A 25273-nucleotide genomic window follows, 5' to 3' on the forward strand; every position below is an offset into this window, starting at 1 on the left:
TAAAAATAAAGTATGACAAAATAATGTTTATGTGGATTTTAGCAGAATTAGAAATTAGAAGATAGTAACAATTAAAATATTTTTAAAATTAAAATCAATAAATATTGATTTAAATAAGTAACCGAATAATTACAACCAGTTTATATTTGCAAAGAATAATCTTTATTATGAGAGGGGGAAAAACGTATGAACTATGTATTCAATCATGAGCTAAATATATCAATAATATTCATCCAATGTATGTGCAACAATGGATATACAAAATATTCTTGAAATTATCTTTTCAAAGTTGCTACTTCACGAACATATTCGAGAGACATAAACAATTCTTCTATTATTTTCTTTTAATTTTGGTCCATCTTATACCAAGATCAAATAGATCATATAGATTGTAATTTGCCGTAAGAATTTAGTTCTTCAGGAACTCAATAACAAATCTCTTTTTAGAATGATCGGAGAAATTCACAATTTTACAATCTTTCATTGAGCGATACTACAAGAATGCTTTAATATTGGATTTTAAGTTTTTCAAGAATTATATAAATAAATTTTTCATTAACAATAGTTAAGGAAATCCATATATATATATATATATATATATCAAGAAAAATCATTATTTGAGCAATCCTTCCGGGATGCTTGAATGTTGAATTCTTCTAGAATTCATAAGACTATATATAATTATACATGTAAAAATAAAACAAAGAATAAAGAATTAAAGATATATTATCAAACAAAAAATGGAATATATGTAAACAAATGGAATTAATTCTCTTAAAAGTGATGAAAACATTTTCATACATGATCCAAGAGGTTACAAAATAGTAAATGTATTTTAATTCAAATAAAGAGTATTAAGAATAAAAATAAGAACGTAAAATGGTATTGTTCTTTAGGGACTAACAAATTATACCACATGTTCTTCTTATTTCATTTTCATAAAATTCTATATATAATTCTATGTATAAGCAAGGAGATAAAATACACTTGTAGAAATTTAAAACTATCACAATACATATAAGTTAATATTCCATGATTTTTTAAGTTCTCCAGGAACTATATAATATCGTTATATTGTAAGAATCATTCTTTAAGCAATCCTTCAGGGATGCATATATAGAAAATAATTTGATTATTTCTTTTTAAGTTCTTCAAGATATAATATCGTTATAATGTAAAAATAATTCTTTATGCAATCCAATCCTTCAGGGATGCATATATAACATTGAATTCTTCATGAGTTTTTCAAGAACTCTATAATAGATCTTATCAAATATTTTCTACATCCTTCAGGGATGTGTCACGATTGAATTCATCAAGATTTCATGGAGAATAAAATTTGATTTTTTAAGTTCTTCAAGAATATATATAATAGATCTAATTGCACGATCCTTCAAAGATGTATCCGTAATGAATGTTTCAGGAATTCGTGGGGAATACAAATTGATTTTTAAATTGTTCAAGAACTGTATAACAGATCAAATCAGTTATTTATCCAATCCTTCAGGGATTGATGTTCATTTTACTTATATCTATGAATCTTCAGGATTCATATTTTAAAATATATTTTACGGTACTTTTAGAAGCGTATGCTTATGAATCTTCAGGATTCATATTTTAAAATTTCATCATACTATGAATCTTCAGGATTCATATTTCAAAAATTTCACCACGATACTTCTGGATCGTAGGTTTGTGAATCAATAAAAAAAACGAGAAGAACAAAATGATCTGAAAAAATAGAATAAAAAAAATTCATACATAAAATAAAATTGTCACTTCGCATTGTTGTTATACCTTTCTTGAAAGAGGAAAGACTATCATGCTAATAACGTGTTATGAACTATTCCTAGAGAATAACAAGAATAAAGAAGAAGAGATGAAGGAGAGAAAGAGAAGAGAGAATAGACTCTTGTATTGTTCTATTCAAGATGTGCATTACATTGTAACAAAGGGATCCTATTTATAGGACACATTTAGGGGACAAGAAAACCGACACAATAATGAACATTCATTACATATTATTATTCATAACAAAATATGTTATTTTTGTCAAATAGTCACTGACCTTCGATATGTTTTTTTTTTCTATAAAATTGTGGCTTATTTTAAACTTTTGTACTCTTTAACAAAAAAGTTGAGCCAATCATTTTTTTAAAAGGAGTTAAGTTAAGGGTTAAATGAGTTGGATGTTCAAGGTTAAAAACTAACATAAGAGCATCTCTAATAAGGGTATATAAGAGAGTTTCATAGACTAATGATATGGTACCTTAACTTTTTTATCATTGGAGTTCCATGACGTGACACAGAGGATATCAAAGTTGATAATACTGGTACCTTAAATAAGGTACCGTATAATCAATTTAATGTTATTATTATTTTTATTTTTGGTATATAAATCCAATTTAATAACTTCCATATATGTCAAAATATTACCGTTTGTCATTAATGTATGATACTCAAAAAGTGGTATTACCATTTACCATTGAAGTAAAATATGTATGAGTTGCATAAATATTACATGGCATTGTAGGGACCACTCGTTAGTAATGTATGATACTCAAAGTGGTATTACCATTAGAGATGCTCTAACATTGTAATATACTAACAACTAACATTTTGTCATTAAAAAAAAATCAATTTTTTAAAGAAGTTCTTATTAAAAAAACAGAAATGCTTATCGTTACGAATCACAATCTAAAGAAATGCAAGAATATATCCTGATTACTAAATTTATTCCAAACCTTCATGTGATTTTTGCCACGTCATAGATTAATGTGGTTGTTCTTTTTTCTTTTTTTTCTCTATGTGTAATTCTTGTTTTTCTTATATATAGCCATCGTACCAATTAACAACGCTCTTAAAAAAAAACAGCTTATTATATGTGTGTAAAATGAGTCAGGATCCGTTGACATCAGGTGTCAAACTTTATTTTGACACCAAATTAAATCCGTTCATTATTTTTAATTCAATGATTGTGATCAATTCACTTAAAATATCATGCGATTATGTTTTTAGTGAATTAATTCTTAATTACTTATTCTTTCTCAACCAAATCCCTAATTCACTTACTTATAAAAAACAAAAACAAAAACCTAATTCACTTTGTTTGATTTTCGGCAAATATTATTAGTAATACTTCAGAGCTTAAGTTTAATTCATCGCTAATTTATCTACGATCACAGTATACAACTAAGAATTTATCATGTACTAGCTAGTGGTAATGGTATTGAATCTTGGGAATTGGTGAAAACTTTAGACGTGGCTGTTGCTCATGTTCTCTATGCGGCGGTAAATTTGATGACAAGGGTAAACCAAGAAACAGGAAACCACAAGCTTGCATCAAGAATGAAGAAAAATAGAAAGATGGAAGAAATTCCATGTGTAAGATATGAACGAAATTAAGAAAAGGATTCAGAGAAGACGATGTACCAAATATTTATCGAAAATCAAACAAAGTGAATTAGGTTTTTGTTTTTGTTTTTGATGAGTACAGTGAATTAGGGATTTGGTCGAGAAAAAATTGGTAATTAAGAATTAATTTATAAAGACACAATCATATGATATTTTAAGTGAATTGATCACAATCATTGGTTACTTACGGTAATTTGATTTTTTTTTTTTATATAAGCAATTCGTTTCTTTTTTTAGTGAAACACTAATTGGTTGATATATGTTACTATTCATTTTCTTTTTCTTTTATGTTTAAAATATGCTCTAATTATATCTATGTATTATCTTAAACCTACATAAGGTTATATTTGATTAAAATATAGGATTAAATATGTTTTTAATCTCTATATTTTATTCTATGGTTAAAAATAGTCTTTACTTTTTTATGGTAAAAAAATTTCATACATTTTTTTCTGTTATAAAAATTAGTCCTGACAGCTAGTTTGATTAACAGAATGTTGACAGGGCAATTGTGGACCCCATTATTTTAATGAGGTGACCAATCATGCAGTGCTACTTGTTATTATTTCATATTTATTTTAAAATAATAATAATAATGTTTTGTTTGAAAGAAAAATAATAATAATGTTAATAATTAACATAAGAAATAAAATTTCGTCAAAAAAAAACATAAGAAATAATAAGAAAAACAAAACGAGAAAAAGTATGACTTCTGGATTTCTGCTGTAGGCTTTTGGATCTTGTTGTGTTGTTTTTAGCCTTTTGCTTTGGTGTTGTAGAGCTTCTGTTTTAGGGGTGTGTGTGTGGAGTGTTTTTACTCCTTCTTGTTTTGTTCGGTTCATACCCTCCTTGATATTTCTCATACCCTGATTTGTGGTTTTAATAAAATTTGCTGTTATTAAAAAAAAACAACACAGTCAGAATATATTTTTCCAGATCTGTTGATTTTTCATCCTAAATGTGGTGATGAAAAAAAATGTAGGGACTAAAAATATATTTAATCCTAAAAAATATTAAAATTTTGTCAATTAGAGACAAAAAAACAAAATAGGAAATTTTATTTTTTGAATGAAAATATGTGATTCTATTTTTTTGGGTACATATATGTGATTCTTTTTATAGGATGAAAGTAAAAATTCTCTTAATTTTAGAGAAAAAAAATATTTAACCTTAAAAAATAGTTTAAAAAAGTACACTATATAATTTCTTTTCTTAAAAAATTAAAATAATGAGCTAGTTAAATGACAGCTAGTTAAATAAAAAAAAATATTACACTATTTATTTATTTTGAATAAAAAATTACACTATTTATTTATTTTGAATAAAAAATTACAGTATTTATAATTTCCAATATATATAAACTTTATTTATTTTATTAAAAACAAAACCGACTTTGCAAATTGCAATAATTAACAGCTGGTATTTTTTTAAATAAATAACAGCTGGTCTTTTATTGACAAGATTACTTTTTTGTTAGATTTGATTTTGACTAAACGGTTAGTTTTTCCTTAGATTGACAGCTATTGCCTTTAATAAATTATTGCGTGATATTCAAGTTTACCACAACGGTCATAAAAAACGTATCTATAAATATAGCACACAAAGATTAGATTAGATTACAACTACATCAACCAACAACTATTCAATTCATCTAATCGATTCAATTCATCGCTCACTCTTCTTTACTCTTCCACAGTTCCAAATATCTTTCTCCACTCTCTCTACTCCTCCTGTCCTACCTACGTTTCTGTGAACATCAGCATGAATCCTGTTTTTGTTCGCCGGGGTTTCAATGCTGCTGCTGGTTTCATCGTACCCGGTTCCATGCTGGACAATACTTTTGTCCTTGATTCCTTTGTCGCCGCCGCCAATAATACTGATGGTCGTCGTCGTCCTCGGAACAACAACAACAACATGGGGTTGTTCTCTTCACCGGTAGCAATTGATTCCTCTGTCGCCGCACCCAATAATACGGGTGGTCATCGTCCCCGGAACAACAACAACAACATGAGGCCTGTAGCAACAACAAGGGACGTAGGTCCACCAAATCTTCATACTGGAAGAGACAGAATCAGAATGGTAGATGATACTATTCTTCTCGTTGATAATAATTCTTATTCTATCGCTAACAACAACACCATGGGGGGTCACAACAATGCTCTGCTTGATGATGTACCATTCTATCATTCTCCTCAACTTGATTTCATCAATCTTGATGAAATTGCAACAACAGATTTTTCAAAAACAGATGATCCATGCTCCATATGTCTTTGTGAATTGTCTACTGATTCAACGGCAGTTCAGATTCCCCGTTGCTCTCATATATTCCACAGCGACTGTATTCAAAAGTGGATCGGTGTGAGGAGAACATGCCCCCTTTGTAGAATCAACCTCCTTTAGTTGTTAGTTGGAAGAAATGTGCTACTCATTTAGTTTATATGAACACATGTAATGTTTAATGAATAAAAATATATATATATACAATTTCTCATATATACCTTTTGATTCATATTTTAATTTTTCTTGTATTGTTTTAATTTTTGCTTTCTTGGTAGTCCAGACAAAGTTTTCTTGATGATTATTAACCAAACACAGAATTCAGAACTTTATATATAGGTCATATTCATCATGTATTATAGATATTTGATAACTCAAGACTGGAAGAGTGTGATGTAACAGTTGCTATACATACATGTCAGTCTTGCTCAGGTATATATAGGCCTAAGAACCATTAAAAAAACAAGAAATTTATTTAACGATATCGTGGTTCTTTCTGAATGAAAGGCTTCATCGTGCCTTAATGTTCATATTTTTGCTTTGATCTAACATGAATTATAAGTTTTATCTTAGTACTCGACTATCTTCATCTATTCAGCATCGGAAGCTTGTTTCTCTTATCAGCTGCTGCTGCCAATAAAACAATCTACAATTTTGTATATATGAATAAGTTCATATCAATTCTTTTGACAATGAAATATAGCTTTGATTAGATAACTTGAAAATCATTACAGATAATGTGGTAAATTTGATCAGGAACATTTCCCACCCAAGACTATGTGCTATACCATTCCTATTGATATAGGACACAAATAAATTTTCAAGAATTAGCCTTCAATCCTAATTTTGAAACATTTAATATTTATTAGTTATAACTATAACTATAACTATGTGCTATACCATTCCTATTGATATAGGACACAAATAAATTTTCAAGAATTAGTTATAACTATAACTATAATCCTAATTTGCAAGTTTTTAACTCCACCCCTAGGAACCTTAACAGCAAAAATCAACATTTGCTTGTATTGCTTCCTGCACAATTGTAATGCTTTAGTTAACATATTGTTCTAATTTACCCTTCTAATTAGATTTATGTTCTGGCAACAGTCTCATAAACTCGGGTCCAGTTCTCTTGAAGTCAGGGCCAAGGGTTGTTCGCTTCCCACATGGAGTCAGGACATTAGTGGCCGTTTCATAATCAAAATCGATTTTTTAATTATAAAATTTAAATCTATATATGTTTTTCTGAACTATCCAATCTTGATTGAATGACCACCATGTCACGATTGTTGAATGTGTGATCTCCTAACTGTAGGGAATCTGAATTCCATAAACTCCAATCCCGGCATCCACGTACATGATCAGATCAAATGCACCACCCTTGCCGCCTCCACTGTTGTTGGCCTCTTAAGTGTTCCTACAAATTGCTAGTCCAACAAAACAAAACAAAACATTGTCGAGCATTCAAATACCATCGAGATGGAGGTCTTCGTGTGAAAAATCCGTTGCTATTCAATATGTCACAAGTTGTATTCAATCTGTTGCTATTCAAATACCATCGATGCACTTGAATTCACAATAGTTGTATTCCAAAAAGGCAAAACAATCTGAAATAATTAAGATATTACACAGAATTGACATAATTCCCCTCACCGCTAACAAAAGGGAAAATGGGGGAAAATAGAAGACACAATACACAAACAGGATGATTCATGTTTTCCTGGAATCAGCAGGTCAGCATAATTCTATCTAAATATGTGAATCATGATACAAATGCAATTGCACATCATTGCAAACAAAGAAAGAAAATAATAACAGTATATATATGAACACATTAAAGAAATATTACAAAGCAAATATTTGTGGCAGTGTCATAGCTCTGAGAGAATGGCAGGAATGTAATGTGATAACTCTGCGGTTAGAGACTGAAATCCATTTACAAGTTGTGTATGGAAATCCTGATCTTCCTCACCTATCAATCTGAAATGTACCCGGATTGCACGTTTGCAAACAGCCATGAACTCGAGAAGGGCAGCTATAAGTTGCTGTAGTTCCTGAGACCGTAATCTTGTAATTCCCTCATAACATGAAAAATGTAACCTTATTTCCTATGAATAAACTAACACTCAATCCAACAACCAAACCCAAACAATTTGTTTGTCATGTCACTAATGAAATTAAACAACAAAATCTCATTAAAAAGCAATTGATTTGAGTTACCTTCAAATGTTCGAACCGATTCCATTCAACAAACTCGGACAGCGAAAGAGTTTGAAACTCACTTCCAACATTCTTCTTCACACCATCCACAAACTCACCTGCCTTCACAAAATTGTAGCACTTGCCTATATATGGCTATCATTTTCTAAATTCCCTCATAACTTGAAAAATGTAACCTTATTCTGAATAGTTTCTTTAATTTTAACCAAGACATTGGGCTCAAGTAATTAATGAGCTCCCCCTAAGATGAATCGTTCGGGAGAACCCGAGTTCAATTCATGGTGGAAACAATTCTTGGCAAGGCTTTACTTACCTCGCGGCCGAACTCTGGATTACCGGAGCCCCTTCCCCTGGGAACTAGTTCTATACACCAAAATAAAAATCGTCTCTCTTTCATGCAACCCATTTTCCTTATGTTTCGTGTTTTTCCAAAGAAAATTAGATAGAGTGCCCTTGAGATGCAGGCAATGTCACAAAAGTTTGGCTTCTTTTTGATCAATCACTCTCTTATGTAGCACTTGCCTATCTATGGTTATCATATTCTAAATTCCGTCATAATTTGAAAAATGTAACCTTATTTCCTATGAATAAACTAACACTAAATCCAACAACCAAACCCAAAACAATTTGTTTGTCGTGTCACTATGAATGAAATTAAACAACAAAATCTCGTTACAAAGCAATTGATTTGAGTTACCTTCCAATGTTCAAACCGATTCCATTCAACAAACTCGGACAGTGAAAGAGTTTGAAACTCACTCCCAACATTCTTCTTCACACCATCCACAAACTCACCTGCCTTCACAACACCATCTCCCAAATCAACACCTATTTCTTTCTTCACCATATCTCCGAATTTCACCAAAAACCGCTTCGAAGCGCGTTCAAGTGACTGTGACCAAGAAGACCCATCAGCGCCATTTGGGTCTGCTGTAGATGAAGCTCGAAGTTTGAGCTTTCTGCGGTTACTGAAGGATGGGGTTAACGTGAAAAAGTTAGGATTTTGAAGAGTTGGAGTTAGTGATGATGAGGAAAGAAGAAATGGGTTTGGAGTGTGGGAAATAATGAGATCCATTGATGGATTTTGAAGTTCTACATGGAACAGCTTGTTGGTTTCATTTTGGAATTTTGAGGTTTAAGTTAAGTTGATGATGACGAAGGGGTTTATCCATCCCTGTTCCATTTCTTTTTTTTTTATACTTTTTTTCTATTACTAATATATTAAAATCGATTACCAATAAAGTTTTTAAATTATCCTTATTGTTTTTAACTATGTTGCATGTTTTATATCCTCATTATAATTTCACTAAAAAAATATAGAAAAATATAAGTTAAATACAAAAAAAAATATAGAAAAAAATGATATACTTAAAAATATGAACAAAACAAATTATAGATAGAAACAAAAGAGAATAATTTATACGCATAAAAATAGGAAAAAACAATAAAAACATTATAGAAAGTTTAGTCAATAAGAAAATTATAAAAAAAATATAGAAAAATTAAGAAGCCGCATAAAAATAAGAATATAGAAATAATTAATAAAAATAAATACTTTATAAGAAAAAAAAAACATAAACAATATTTTTTATCAAAAAAATAAAAGAAACATAAATAATATGACTATCAAATTTACTACTAACCACTAATAATAATAAAGTTAAATAGTATCAAACTTACTATTCCTAAATATTCTTAATAAAATTTATAATTTTTATTAAAAATATACACGGGACCATTATTTATCACGAAAACATAAAAAAATTGAATAAATAAATTTACAAGAAAAAACACAATAATTCCACTTATATTTTAACAATATTATATAATAAATTTTTAAATATTTAATTCTAAATAAATTTTCTACCTTAACATAATGACAAACTTAGATATCAAATAAAAATCAATGGACCCGTGCGAATGCACGGGTCTTTGAACTAGTTCTTATATATAATAATAATAGTATATTAGTAAATAAAATAAATATGCAGTCCAAAAAAAGTAAATAAAATAAATAATATGTTATTTTTGTCAAATAGTCTAGTGCCCTTCGATATGTTTTTTGTCCCTACAAAATTGTGACTTATTTTAAACTTCTCAACACTTTAACAAAAAAGTTGAGCCAAACAATTTTTTAAAGGAGTTAAACTAAGGGTTAAATGAGTTGAAGGTTCAAGATTCAAGTCCTGGCTGACAAGGAGAAAAACTAACGTAAGATTGTAATATACTAACATCTAACATTTTATCATTAAAAAAAATCAATTTTTTTAAAAAGTTCTTATTAAAAAAAAATAGCTTATTATATGTGTGTAAAATAGGCAAATTCTATTATGGGTCACTTCTTAAAGTGGTTCATGATGGATCAGTCATGAATAACATTATTTGATATGTTATTGAGATCCACTAATAAAGTTCTTTAACTCTCAAGTTACTCTATGCAAATTTTTCTAACAAAAACCGACTTACAGGTGGTGATGCCTTCGATTCCCACATAAGACAAATGAAAGTCTAACATAACTAGATAAATACATCCTGTGTAATTTACATATGGTATTGTTTTTTAATATAGTTGAAATGATAAGTCATTGGAAACTCACACACACAAAGTGAAAAGACCGGTTTTTGAACCCCGATCATAGCGTCCGACCTAGCAATTTTGATATTTCTACCAATTGAACTAGGATTTATAGACACGTTGGATTTAGAAAACAATGAGATATTTCATTCATTATATAAAAAAGAAAACAAAAAAACAATGAGATATTTTGTAGAATTTTTTCTTTTTTTCCTTCGGGAATCAACATTTAATAGATAGCTATGACAATTAATTGCCAGCGTAATTTGTGTTGGAATAATTATTATCTCATGAGCATCACGCAATATACCAACCCAAGGGTCATAAAAACGTAACCCTTCTATCTATAAATAAATGTTCTCATCACCGACCACTCTACTTGTTCTATTCTTCTTCTTATGAATTTCAATATTCATCTCTTCATTGTCAATTTTTTAGTAAAAAAGAAGGATAATCCTGTTTTTGTTCATCGGGGTTTCTATGCTGTTGCTGGTTTCATCGCACCCGGTTCCTTGATTCCTTTGTCGCCGCCCATAATATGGGTCGTCGTCATGCGCCAACAGTGAATTTTTGTCTCTTATTATAAATCAATTATATCAATTATCCTAAAAGTGAATTTTTGCTTATAGCAGCCAACAGTGAATAATGTCTATTTTATGCACATGCGCGAAAATAATAAAGGAAAAACAAAAATATACAAAAGAATAGAAGAAAACATGTGAGAGTCGAAACATATAAGTTATTAGATTTTCATAAAATAATAGAATATTACAAAATTGTATGCAACTATTCAAATATAATATATATAAGTTATAAGTTATTTACTAAAGGCGTAAATGCACTTTTAATCCCCCTATTTTTAAAAAAATGAAGTTTTGGCCCCCTATTTTAAAAATCAACTTTTTAGTCCCCAGTTTTATTTTATTTTTGAGTTTTGATCCTCATTCCATTTTAAGGCTAATTTTGTTGATGTGGCATTGCCACTAATGCATATCAGCGTCCACGTAGACAAATTTAATATCCATGTCATTATTTGTTTTTAATTCAATAAAACTTATTTTATAAAATAATTTAATTATTAAAATTATAGTATTTTTTAAAAAGAAACCAATCAAAAAATAATTCAAAAACATCAAAATCACACCAAACAATCCATAGCTCCCGTTATCATCATCCACTTATCCAGTTATCCTTAATCTTCTTACCAACCCAGAAAACAAAATAATCACATTTCATCATCATATCATCATTGTAAAATCATTAAAATAAAAAATCTCAAAATTCACAACCTTTAATTTATTAAACCTAAGAAAAAACAAACAATCACAACATGAACATGATCCTCTTTGATTCAAATCAAATAATTGCATATTGAAAGCAAGTTTTGTGTTTCAAGAACCTCCAACTTTCATCATCATCCAACTTTATATAAAACCAATCTAGAATTAAATTTCAAACTTAAAACAATTTATGGGTTTTCATTCAAATTCATCCAAAGTCATAGATAGTTTAAAGAGTATGAGTAATTTCTTTTGAAACACAAAATCATCTCTAATTTCTTTTCGTTTTTAAAAATCCAAAAATTGTTGAGTTTGAACGGAAACCATAGGATTGGTGAAATCCATAAGGAAGGATTCTCTCCGATTGTGAATAAAATTCTAGTAGTTGAAGGTTTGATAATTAGGGTTTCAAATTTCATATTTTATAAGATTTAACAATTATTATTTTAGTCGAATATATAATTCTAATAATTAAAATATTTTATAAATAAAGTTTTATTGAATTTAAAAATATATAATAATGACATGGATATTAAATTTGTCCACATGAATGTTGCCACATCATTAGTTACAAGACCACATCAACAAAATTAACCCCAAAATAGGATGGGGGATCAAAACTAAAAAAAATGAAAATAGGGGGACTAAAAACTGATTTTTAAAATTGAGGGACCAAAACTTCTTTTTTTTTTTTGAAAATAGGGGGACCGAAAGTGCATTTAAAGCCTTTAATAAAAGATACATAAATAAATGTAGTAAGGGTTTCGTAAAAAATAAGATAACTTACAATACAATCACTTTATATTTCAATCATATATAATATTCATTCTTGCATGACATGCATGAGTTAAAGAGTCGTATTTAATGCATGAAAAAAATAACGAGAGTGATATTATTTTTTACAAGATATATTGTGGGAATATAGTTGTTAGTGTTATTTGTTGGGAAAATCATGATTTTTCAATATGTAATTTTCAACCAACACCGACAATATTTGTTATTGAAATACATGACTATAATCATATTTAATTTATGAGAAAGAGAGAAAATCAATTTAGTGTAAATTATCTAATATTTAAAATTATTAATTATTAATTTTTTATTTTCTTTAATTAATATTCATACTAAATTTCTAAATTAAAAATAAAACTATTGATTTCATATTAAGTTATATATATATATATATATATGAGTCAGGATCCGTTGACACCAACTAGTTTGACACCAAATGTTACACCTCTCAATAACGTTTTAACCGATATAAATTTTATAAAATCCACCGTTGGATTGAAAGTTTACATCATATAGATCATTTGTGTAAAATTTCAGACAAATCCAAAATCATTTGATATGCTATTGAGACACATAAAGATTAACGGCATTTAAAAAAAATACAAAAACCGTTAATTTTGATGTATCTCAATAACATATCAAATGATTTTGGATTTATTTGAAATTTTACACAAATGATCTATATGATGTAAACTTTCAATCCAACGGTGAATTTTATAAAATTTATATCGGTTAAAACGTTATTGAGAGGTGTAACATTTGGTGTCAAACTAGTTGGTGTCAACGAATCCTGACTCTATATATATATATATATATATATATATATATATATATATATATATATATATATATATATATGAGTCAGGATCCGTTGACACCAACTAGTTTGACACCAAATGTTACACCTCTCAATAACGTTTTAACCGATATAAATTTTATAAAATCCACCGTTGGATTGAAAGTTTACATCATATAGATCATTTGTGTAAAATTTCAGACAAATCCAAAATCATTTGATATGTTATTGAGATACATCAAAATTAACGGTTTTTGTATTTTTTTAAATGCCGTTAATCTTTATGTGTCTCAATAGCATATCAAATGATTTTGGATTTGTCTGAAATTTTACACAAATGATCTATATGATGTAAACTTTCAATCCAACGGTGGATTTTATAAAATTTATATCGGTTAAAACGTTATTGAGAGGTGTAACATTTGGTGTCAAACTAGTTGGTGTCAACGGATCCTGACTCTATATATATATATATATATATGAGTCAGATTTGTTGACACCAGGTGTCAAAGTTTTGTTTGACACCAAATCTGATCCATTCAATTTATTAAATCCAATGACTAGTACTTATTCATCTAAGATTTAATTTGTAGGGAAAACAAATCATAATATATATCTAATTGATGCAATCATCTTCCTCCTTTATTTTCGGACAATATATCTCTCTTCGTTCATACAGTACATGAAATCATAATCAGCAACATATAAAATAAGAAGATGAATCCATTTTCTTCTTCCATATTTTTATAAATCATGAAAAGTTAATTAGGCCATTGGTTTTTGGTTAGAATATTATTATAAATCATAAGCTCTAACTTTGCATCCTAGTTTAAAGAAATTCACCGTGACCTCAATTTTGAGAATTAAAAAGCTTTACAAATTAAACCGATGAATGAATATATTTTAATTTTATGTGATGTTTTGTGAGAGGTGCCTTGGAATGATGATGAATCATGTTCAATTTCAACGAGACTTTGTGACACAATAAGAAAGAGAAGGTATCACCGGATGTTCCTAAAAAGGTTTTAATCAAATAAATTGTGAACCGTTGGATCTAATAATTTGAATGGATCAAATTTGGTGTCAAACAAAACTTTGACATCTGGTGTCAACGGATCCTGACTCAGTGTAAATTATCTAAGAGAGAAAATCAATTTAGTGTATATTATCTAATATATTTAAAATTATTAATTATTAATTTTTTATTTTCTTTAATTAATATTCATACTAAATTTCTAAATTAAAAATAAAATTATTGATTTCATAAGATTTTAATATCATGTAAACTCTACGAGTTTACGAGCCGAGTTTATGTTTTGATTCCACATAAACTAATTAAGTTAATGTAGAAGCTTGATTCTTATAACCTTGGTTACTTACGGTAATTCGTTTCTCTTTTCGTGAAACACTAATTGGTTGATCTATGTTACTATTCATTTTCTTTTTATGTTTAAAACTAGTTTAAAGACCCGTGCGAATGCACGGGTCCATTAATTTTTATTTGATCTAAGTTTGTCATTATATTAAGGTATAAAATTTATTATATAATATTGTTAAAATATAAGTGAAATTATTGTGTTTTTTCTTATAAACTATTTAGTCAAGGTTTTATGTTTCAGTGATAAATAATGGTCATGTGTATATTTTTAATAAAAAATTATAAATTTTATTAGAAATATTTATGGCAATTTAGTAAGTTTGATATTATTTAACTTTATTATTATTAGTGGTTAGTAGTAAATTTGATAGTAATATTGTTTATGTTTCTTTTCTTCTTTTTTTTATGAAAAATATTGTTTATTTTATTTTTATAAAGTAATGTTTTTTTATTAATTATTTCTATATTCTTAGTTTTATGCAGTTTCTTCTTCTCTTTTCTATATTCTTTCTATAATTGTTTTATTGACTAAACTTTATATGATGTTTTTATTGTTTTTTCCCCTATTTTTATGCGTATATATTGTTCTATTTTGTTTCTATATGTAATTTGTTTTGTTCCTATTTTTAAGCATATCATTTTTTTTTGTAGTTATCTTATATTTTTTCTATATATTTGTTGTTTTTTTTTTTTGTATTTTGTTGTATTTATCTTATATTCTTTCTATATTTTTTTTAGTGAAATTATAACAAAGGATATAAAACTTGCAACGTAGTTAAAAGCAATAAGGATAATTTAGAAACTTTGTTGGTAATCGATTTTAATTTACGAGTAATAGATATGCTCTAATTATATCTATTATCTATATATTATCTTAAACCTATATAAGGTTATATTAGGTTAAAAAATATCAAAAACATGTAAAAATTTTGTCAATTAGAGACAAAAAACAAAATAGGAAATTTTATTTTTTGAATGAAACTATGTGATTCTTTTTATAGGATGAAAGTAAAAATTCTCTTAATTTTAGAGACACAAAAATATTTAACCTTAAAAAATAGTTAAAAAAAAGTACACTATAATTTATTTTCTTAAAAAAATAAAATAATGAGCTAGTTAAATGACAGCTAGTTAAATAAAAAAAAATTACACTATTTATTTATTTTGAATAAAAAATTACAGTATTTATAATTTCCAATATATATAAACTTTATTTATTTTATTAAAAACAAAACCGACTTTGCAAATTGCAATAATTAACAGCTGGTCTTTTATTGACAAGATTAATTTTTTGTTAGATTTGATTTTGACTAAACGGTTAGTTTTTCCTTAGATTGACAGCTATTGCCTTTAATAAATTATTGCGTGATATTCAAGTTTACCACAACGGTCATAAAAAACGTATCTATAAATATAGCACACAAAGATTAGATTAGATTACAACTACATCAACCAACAACTATTCAATTCATCGCTCACTCTTTACTATTCCACAGTTCCAATTATCTTTCTCCACTCTCTCTACTCCTCCTGTCCTACCTACGTTTCTGTGAACATCAACATGAATCCTGTTTTTGTTCGCCGGAGTTTCAATGCTGCTGCTGGTTTCATCGTACCCGGTTCCATGCTGGACAATACTTTTGTCCTTGATTCCTTTGTCGCCGCCGCCAATAATACCGGTGGTCATCGTCGTCCTCGGAACAACAACAACAACAACAACAACATGGGGATGTTCTCTTCACCGGTAGCAATTGATTCCTTTGTCGCGGCACCCAATAATACGGGTGGTCATCGTCCCCGGAACAACAACAACAACAACATGAGGCCTGTAGCAACAACAAGGGACGTAGGTCCACCAAATCTTCATAATGGAAGAGACAGAATCAGAATGGTAGATGATACTATTCTTCTCTTTGATAATAATTCTTATTCTATCGCTAACAACACCACCATGGGGGGTCACAACAATGCTCTGCTTGATGATGTACCATTCTATCATTCTCCTCAACTTGATTTCATCAATCTTGATGAAATTGCAACAACAGATTTTTCAAAAACAGATGATCCATGCTCCATATGTCTTTGTGAATTGTCTACTGATTCAACGGCAGTTCAGATTCGCCGTTGCTCTCATATATTCCACAGCGACTGTATTCAAAAGTGGATCGGTGTGAGGAGAACATGCCCCCTTTGTAGAATCAACCTCCTTTAGTTGTTAGTTGGAAGAAATGTGCTACTCATTTAGTTTATATGAACACATGTAATGTTTAATGAATAAAAATATATATATATACAATTTCTCATATATACCTTTTGATTCATATTTTAATTTTTCTTGTATTGTTTTAATTTTTGCTTTCTTGGTAGTCCAGACAAAGTTTTCTTGATGATTATTAACCAAACACAGAATTCAGAACTTTATATATAGGTCATATTCATCATGTATTATAGATATTTGATAACTCAAGACTGGAAGAGTGTGATGTAACAGTTGCTATACATACATGTCAGTCTTGCTCAGGTATATATAGGCCTAAGAACCATTAAAAAAACAAGAAATTTATTTAACGATATCGTGGTTCTTTCTGAATGAAAGGCTTCATCGTGCCTTAATGTTCATATTTTTGCTTTGATCTAACATGAATTATAAGTTTTATCTTAGTACTCGACTATCTTCATCTATTCAGCATCGGAAGCTTGTTTCTCTTATCAGCTGCTGCTGCCAATAAAACAATCTACAATTTTGTATATATGAATAAGTTCATATCAATTCTTTTGACAATGAAATATAGCTTTGATTAGATAACTTGAAAATCATTACAGATAATGTGGTAAATTTGATCAGGAACATTTCCCACCCAAGACTATGTGCTATACCATTCCTATTGATATAGGACACAAATAAATTTTCAAGAATTAGCCTTCGATCCTAATTTTGAAACATTTAATATTTATTAGTTATAACTATAATCCTAATTTGCAAGCTTTTAACTCCACCCCTAGGAACCTTAACAGCAAAAATCAACATTTCCTTGTATTGCTTCCTGCACAATTGTCATGCTTTAGTTAACATATTGTTCTAATTTACCCTTCTAATTAGATTTATGTTGTGGCAACAGTCTCATAAACTCGGGTTCAGTTCTCTTGCAGTCAGGGCCAAGGGTTGTTCCCTTCCCACACGGAGTCGGGACATTAGTGGCCGTTTCATAATCAAAATCGATTTTTTTAATTATAAAATTTAAATCTTTATATGTTTTTCTGAACTATCCAATCTTGATTGAACGACCACCATGTCACGATTGTTGAATGTGTGATCTCCTAACTGTAGGGAATCTGAATTCCATAAACTCCAATCCCGGCATCCACGTACATGATCAGATCAAATGCACCACCCTTGCCGCCTGCACAGTTGTTGGCCTCTTAAGTGTTCCTACAAATTGCTAGTCCAACAAAACAAAACAAAACATTGTCGAGCATTCAAATACCATCGAGATGGAGGTCTTCGTGTGAAAAATCCGTTGCTATTCAATATGTCACAAGTTGTATTCAATCTGTTGCTATTCAAATACCATCGATGCACTTGAATTCACAATAGTTGTATTCCAAAAAGGCAAAACAATCTGAAATAATTAAGATATTACACAGAATTGACATAATTCCCCTCACCGCTAACAAAAGGGAAAATGGGGGAAAATAGAAGACACAATACACAAACAGGATGATTCATGTTTTCCTGGAATCAGCAGGTCAGCATAATTCTATCTAAATATGTGAATCATGATACAAATGCAATTGCACATCATTGCAAACAAAGAAAGAAAACAATAACAGTATATATATGAACACATTGAAGAAATATTACAAAGCAAATATTTGTGGCAGTGTCATAGCTCTGAGAGAATGGCAGGAATGTAATGTGATAACTCTGCAGTTAGAGACTGAAATCCATTTACAAGTTGTGTATGGAAATCCTGATCTTCCTCACCTATCAATCTGAAATGTACCCGGATTGCGCGTTTGCAAACAGCCATGAACTCGAGAAGGGCAGCTATAAGTTGCTGTAGTTCCTGAGACCGTAATCTTGTAGCAGGCTCACCAGACAAGAAGGCTGTGCAAACACTCAAAACTCCACTATTTACCTGCACAAAAACCATTGTTATGTAAGAAACGAGACAGGAAGTAAAGTGCATACTGTTAATAATGGAGGCCAAAAATAAGGCTGAGAAATACAGACTGAAATTTTTGCAACAAAATCAAAATGATTGCAAAGAAGGGAAAATGCGTATGATAGCGTAATAAGAATCAATACTCAACATACTTGTACTGCAACGCTGCCTTGGAGAATTCTTTGTAGACTCTGGAGTCTTGGAAGTTGATCCCCTTCAGAACTTCGAGGCTCTTCAAGCTCATTTCGTAATGCAGCTGTTCGTGTTTCAATCATTCCAATGGCATTTTCTACAGGTGAAAATTCAAGGGACTCGGATTTGATTACCAATAGCCTATTTACTAAAGCAGGAAATGAACCCTCGGTCTGAAGAACAGTGCGTCTTTTCCATTGATCTTCCAATCCACCTTGATTCTTGCCATTTTTTGTAAATGGGGTATCAAACAAAAATCGGTCAAACACACGGGCACGAACACTTCCAGTGGAAAGAGAGAAAATTCTCTCTCTTCTACTTCCCAAATCCTCATCTTCCATGACAGCATCAACAGCAGTGATCTGAAGGTAGCAGACACCAGGCTGTAACTCTTCAGCCTTCACTTGTCTAGAATCTGGAATAATATGCAAAGTGTGATTACCATCCATTCTGGACTCATAAATATGACTAAGTTTTTCCATTATGTCCCCTAGACGTACATCACGGGGTTCACGATATATATACTCCTTTTTGTCAAGTTTTCCAAATTTATCACCATAAAACCCAACCCTGTAGTATGTTGCGTCAGTGAAAGGAATCGGACTAGATTCCTGTTCAAGTATTGATTCATAGATATTAGTAAGTAAGGTGTGACATTTAGCCAGCTGTCCATAAACCCGCCTGCTCTTGTATACTGGGATTACAAGTTCCAGAATGCTTGCACAAAAATGAAATAGCTCAGCTTGTGAAAAAAGCTTATTAGCAAGCTGCAGGTATTTCACAGCAGAGTCAACTGTTAGTTTTGAAGCACCATATCCCTCTACCTCTGCAGCAGATGCTTCACATGTGATCTCACTGCTAACCATAGGACAAATCTTACGTAAAGCTGCAACATGGTCTTTGTTCCATACACCATCACTTCTGGCAACAAGGGCCTGCATCAAATTGAATAATAGCGTAAGCACAAATTAGTTGCAAGATAAATCAGAGGATATTTCAGCTCTCTTCTAGGCCCCCTCCTTCCAGAGTGAGGCAGCCTGAAATTATCATATGGGAATGTCACCAAAAAAGGATGGCTGCCTATCCGTATAAAAACAACAAATATTGACCAATTGTTCAGTGTCAAAATCCCTACAATTTAGTTATATTAATATTCAAAATTGACTATACTTTTGGTTTCTAACACTTCATTTAACAAACAAAGTATTATATATATATATATATATATATATATATATATATATATATATATATATATATATATATATATATATATATATATATATATATATATATATATATATATATATATATATATATATATATATATATATATATATATATATATATATATATATATATATATATATATATATATATATATATATATATATATATATCCCTATTCGTTGATGGGAATCGCGGCAAGCAGTTAGAAGGAGGAGTTATAACATAATGAGATAGGTGAAATTTGATGAGTGGAAAGAGATAGAAAATCATATTGAGTTGTTATCGGAGGGAGAGAGCAAGAGATTCTCAAATTTCTTGGAAGGAATTTATTTGCATCTATTCTATCATCGTCTCTAATTTAAACTTTCACTGTGTGACAATTCTGTATTAATAATATAAACTGTTGCTCTAGACAAATTCTACAGAGGATTGTTCTATCATTTCTGTTTTCTTTTCTTTAATTCATTCACTATAGGTATCAGTTTCTATGAGATAGTTAGGAAAGAATTGAGGAATATTGGGAGGAACAAAAATAGGCACTAAATTGAAATTGTAGGGAAGCAATAGGGACTTAAATTTTTAGTTTAACCTTTAATTTTTCCTCCCTCGGCTCTTATCAGTAAACTTAAGTGTTCTTATACTTTATGTACTTTGTTCAGGTTGAAAAGTTTACTACAAAAGCAGACATATTAGATCTATTTAAAGGGATAAAAACAATTTATTCTCATTTAACAGCTAAAGCTTGAATGAAACATAGATTTTAGCAGACAATAGTCAGATACCAAAAGGAAAAACAAAAGAGAAAAAACGAATATTCATATTTTAGACATTGATAATTAGAGCCGACTAGTTGGTAATTGTATAATTCAGTCATTGAAGTAGAATGCAGGAATAAGATAAGTTGTCTATTTGATTTTTGTAAAATGTTCTTACTAATACCAAGCAACCATGGCTTCTGATATTTAAAATATAGGTAGAATTGATCAAGTAGAGATATATAATAAAATGATAGAAATATTGCATTCCATCTATATATCAAGTTAGCATGGATTCAAAGATACTAATAATTAATTCATTTGTATTCGTAGTTTATATTGTAACCATAAAGCCTGTGTATATTTTGATGCATAATTGGTCTGGCCACAGTTCACCCTATCAATAAAAGAATATCCTAGATGCAACCATGCTTTAAAAATTATGAATGTGATGGAACTCAGAAATTCAGAAGCAATGGATATTGAAATTTTATTGTATAATATGTGAGTACAATGGATGTAATAACTGAAAAAGGAAAGGAATAGCCAGAGTTCTATGAACTCCTAGACTAGAGTAAGATTGCTCCTACACCAGAGAGAAAATAACTGACCCTTAACAACTTTCTGCATACCTCACCTCTCTACCTTTTTCTTTTATAACCAAAGACTCCCTAAAACTTAGGGAGAGAGCTAACTAACTCATACTCCCTAGTAACTAACTTTTATTCTAACAGCTTCTATAACCTTTTAGAACCTGTATTGTATGAATTGGACCCAATGATTGGGTCATTACATGCATGGAAACTCGGTGTTCTATCAGAATGCATACTGAGTAAATGAAAACCTCAATATTATAGATCACACTAACATTACAATTTATCTGAGCAATGAATATGCCCGTCACAATAAAGTATCTATCAGAGAAAAATAATGTGTTGCACTTTCTACGCATAAATAAACCATGCCTTTACCTGCATTACAACACCAGCAACAGCAACAGCACATTGAGCAGCTTCAGCCCATGACTGCATTTCCTGATGTGCATCACACAGATGAAGTAACCACATTATGTGAAGATCAGGGACTGGGGCAAATGCCATTGCCAGTTTATAGAAGCTTTCAGCAGCAGCATATCTATCCACAGTCATTACAGGGGCCTGAAACAAGATTACAGTTAACAATCACTTGAAGCCCAATTAAACAGGTCAATCATCAGGAACCAAGTCATAAACAGATAAACATCCAAATGGTTAAGGATAGGCATTAAAAAAGAAAGGAAGGCAAAGGGACAAGCAACTTTAGAATCTAGATTATACTTATGGTAACAGATACTACATATGTATTACTATCAATTAACTAAATCAGGATTCCTTATATTTTATGTAATCATTTACAAAGTTATAAAAAGTTGTGAGCTAAAAAGGAAGTAAGCCGGTTTGAACAATACGGTGCTGTTTGGCATTACGGGAAGCAACTTCCCATCTACAAATGGTTTAAAAAATAAATAAATAAATTTCATTGAAATATTTGAAAAAATATTTATTTCATTTGATACATGTATAGCCAAAACTTACCAGTAGTGCATGTTCCAAGCTACCATCAAGGGCCAAAAGCAGACTTTCAGAAAGATATTTCACCTCTGACCAAGACCATCTATGCTCTGCCTTTTTCTCTGGTATGGCTATAAGAGCACTATCAAGTAATCCACACTCCTCCAACAGCAAAGAACTTTTACTTTCATCCTTCATTTCCTCTAAAGATTTTCTAAGTCTCCGTGCTTCACCACTCTCTTCTAGGCTTCCATCAGATCTCATTTGAGTCACTTGCACATCAGACATTAGCTCTGATAAAGTGATGATCAACATGACTCTTAACCTTGCCGTCTGTGTAAGGTAATGAAATGAACACTGCACAGATTGAATAAACCAAAACAAAGGTTTAGATTAATATGACATGACACAAATCCAATATCAAAAGTTTTAATAAAAATTTAAATAGATAATGACATACCCTCACAAGTATTTGAAGCCCAACAACTGCCCTTTTCCTGATGTTGTCATTTCTGAAAACTGCAAGCCGAAGTAGATGGAAAGTGACTTGCTTTAGAAAACGGTCATTTTCTCTTGCCATTAGTGTTGCCCCATGTAAATCAAACACACTATTAAATACAGGGAAAAATGCTTTCCAAAAAGACAATGGCTGATTTCTAGATAGAAAGCTCATGAATACAGCTGTGATGCAATCAAGTTTTCCATAATCTGTAGCAATGCTACGTGATGCTGCCATCGTTGAAAATTTTTCAGTCACTTCCAAGACCTGAAGACTGACAGAAGCACTCAAATTCTCTTCCCATAGTTCCTACCAAAAATAGAAGTTGACACAAATGTCAGTTACCAAATGTAAATAACAAAACACAAAAATAAACAAATGAGTGGATATTCCAAATGAATAGTGAATATATCTATGTTCAAGATTCCATTACAGCAGTTGAAGATTAATTCAGGGAATTGTGCATAAAGCATGAAATTTTTAATCGACAAATTAGGGTAAGAATTGAATCCAGCAGAAGGGAGTTTACAACAGGAATTAATACAAAAGAATTGGAAAAAAAAGCACATTATGCTCCTGACGAATCCATCTTAGAATAACTATAAACAAATATTTTTTTTTTGGTAAACTAAACAAATAATATTTAGTTAAACAAAATAAAAAAATACCAATTTTTGCCTCAAAAGTGGGTGCAAAGATTCTCGAAGTGCTTGAGCAGAAGCTCCAATCCTAGAAGACTGTGCTTGGGCAAGAGCTTCTCTCAAGGAATATGGCTGGCTAGGAGAGCTTAACTGGGAATTTACTCTCTGCCATAGATACCCATTATCAGGTGTTCCCTGAGGCTGCCACACAAAAATTAAAGCCATAAGATGCAAAAAATGGATTTACCTACATTGAGCATTCTAGCCTAGTACGAGGAAGAAAATCAAACGGTGACAAAATAATATACTAGCAATAGCTAAGCAAAAATTGGCTCACCCTGACTTCCTGCCTTGAGGCCTCAGATAAATAGTTGTTGATTGCAGGTGAAAGTCTCTCAGAGTATTTGGGGGAAGCAGGTGTCTCCCCTACGGGGTTGCGAGAACTAGAGCCAAGTAACATGCCATCAGCAGGCTTTTTGTGCTGTAAAAACGCTAGTGTTAACAGAACATTATGACATTTGACATAAAGAAGATTACAAGCGAAAAAAATTTAGCTGTCCAAATGACAATAAATGTTCAGCAACTATCTTGTGGGTGCTAGCATCATGGTGACTCTCCAGCTTTCTAAAACCAAAGAGACAGTTTGAATTCCTTTGGGGGAATGTATGGCCTAGTGCCTCCCTACTACCCTAATAAATAATAATATTCTCTCCCCTATTCTATAAAAAGAATGTTCAGCAAATTCCAAATTTATAGCAGAAAAGCCAATCAATCACACAATCCAGATTTATGATAAGTTACAGTACGAAAAGTACCTCAAATAGAAGTAAGCATTCCTCCATGAGCTTGAAAAACAATCTAGTCCGGGCAATGCTTTGCTGCCATGCCTTGACCAGTGATGCATCATCAAGGTTTCGAACTATTTCCAGAATTACGATGGAAACTTCCCGCTTCTCAACAGAATTCAGGTTGTAGAAAACAGGCATCTCATCTAATATCTGAAAAGACAAACGAAATTCATTAAAGAAATTGGAGGTCAAGAAATAATAAGTTTGGAAAATGATAACAAGGTTTAATATATAAAACTTAATTCTATTACATCTTTTAAAATGTAATAGAATTATACTAAAATCTAACCAATACACATGAAATTATTTATCTACTAAATAAAAATTTGAATATATTCAAATTTAATAGGAAACTAATTTCTTTTTGAGCGTTTGTGTAAAATCCTGACAGATTCTGATACATTAGCTTTAAATAAAGTTGTCAAATTACCCAAAAATATTCAATAAAATCAAGACCATTTAAATTCAATTAACACATAAAAAGATTCAATTAACACAACAAGACCATTTAAATTAAAACGATTTTATGCACCTGTCCAATAACCGGCAAATATAGCTGAGCGATATACAACTTATCTTCAGGCTTTTGGTATCTCACATCAAATCCGTGCTTGCACAAGAGCACTACCAGGATTCTTGCTGCCTACAGATGGTTAC

The 25273-nt window shown here is 30.4% G+C and overlaps 3 protein-coding genes across 4 annotated transcripts in view; 1 reads left to right on the top strand and 2 right to left on the bottom strand.

Moving 5' to 3' along the window:
* The first annotated feature begins 5175 nt into the window (after positions 1-5175).
* LOC123895935 (NEP1-interacting protein 1-like) lies at positions 5176-5814 on the top strand. The gene has a single exon (XM_045946400.1). It carries the CDS (start codon positions 5176-5178, stop codon positions 5812-5814), a length of 639 nt encoding a protein of 212 aa, XP_045802356.1.
* Positions 5815-7256: 1442 nt separating this feature from the next.
* The window catches only part of LOC123896745 (guanine nucleotide exchange factor SPIKE 1-like), a 31433-nt gene continuing 13416 nt past the window's right edge, over positions 7257-25273 (bottom strand). The window contains exons 22-31 of one of the 2 annotated variants that reach the window (XM_045947108.1): positions 25149-25259; positions 24584-24766; positions 24106-24249; positions 23796-23969; positions 23089-23436; positions 22653-22985; positions 22050-22235; positions 19054-20028; positions 18816-18874; positions 7257-7761 (exon numbers count right to left, since the gene is read on the bottom strand). In XM_045947108.1, the coding sequence (XP_045803064.1) occupies positions 7566-7761; positions 18816-18874; positions 19054-20028; positions 22050-22235; positions 22653-22985; positions 23089-23436; positions 23796-23969; positions 24106-24249; positions 24584-24766; positions 25149-25259 (2709 nt within the window). In that variant the 3' untranslated portion in view covers positions 7257-7565. Of the gene's footprint in view, positions 7762-18310; positions 18875-19053; positions 20029-22049; positions 22236-22652; positions 22986-23088; positions 23437-23795; positions 23970-24105; positions 24250-24583; positions 24767-25148; positions 25260-25273 lie in introns of those variants that run through there. The other variant, XM_045947106.1, reaches the window with a different exon arrangement.
* Positions 7797-9075, bottom strand: LOC123896747 (ATP-dependent zinc metalloprotease FTSH 12, chloroplastic-like). The gene is made up of 2 exons (XM_045947111.1): positions 8710-9075; positions 7797-8012 (listed from the first exon to the last, which is right to left on the bottom strand). Exons 1-2 carry the CDS (start codon positions 8987-8989, stop codon positions 7855-7857), a joined length of 438 nt encoding a protein of 145 aa, XP_045803067.1. The 5' UTR covers positions 8990-9075; the 3' UTR covers positions 7797-7854.

The sequence above is a fragment of the Trifolium pratense genome, linkage group LG7 (genome assembly GCF_020283565.1).
Source record: "Trifolium pratense cultivar HEN17-A07 linkage group LG7, ARS_RC_1.1, whole genome shotgun sequence".
Lineage (NCBI taxonomy): Eukaryota > Viridiplantae > Streptophyta > Magnoliopsida > Fabales > Fabaceae > Trifolium > Trifolium pratense.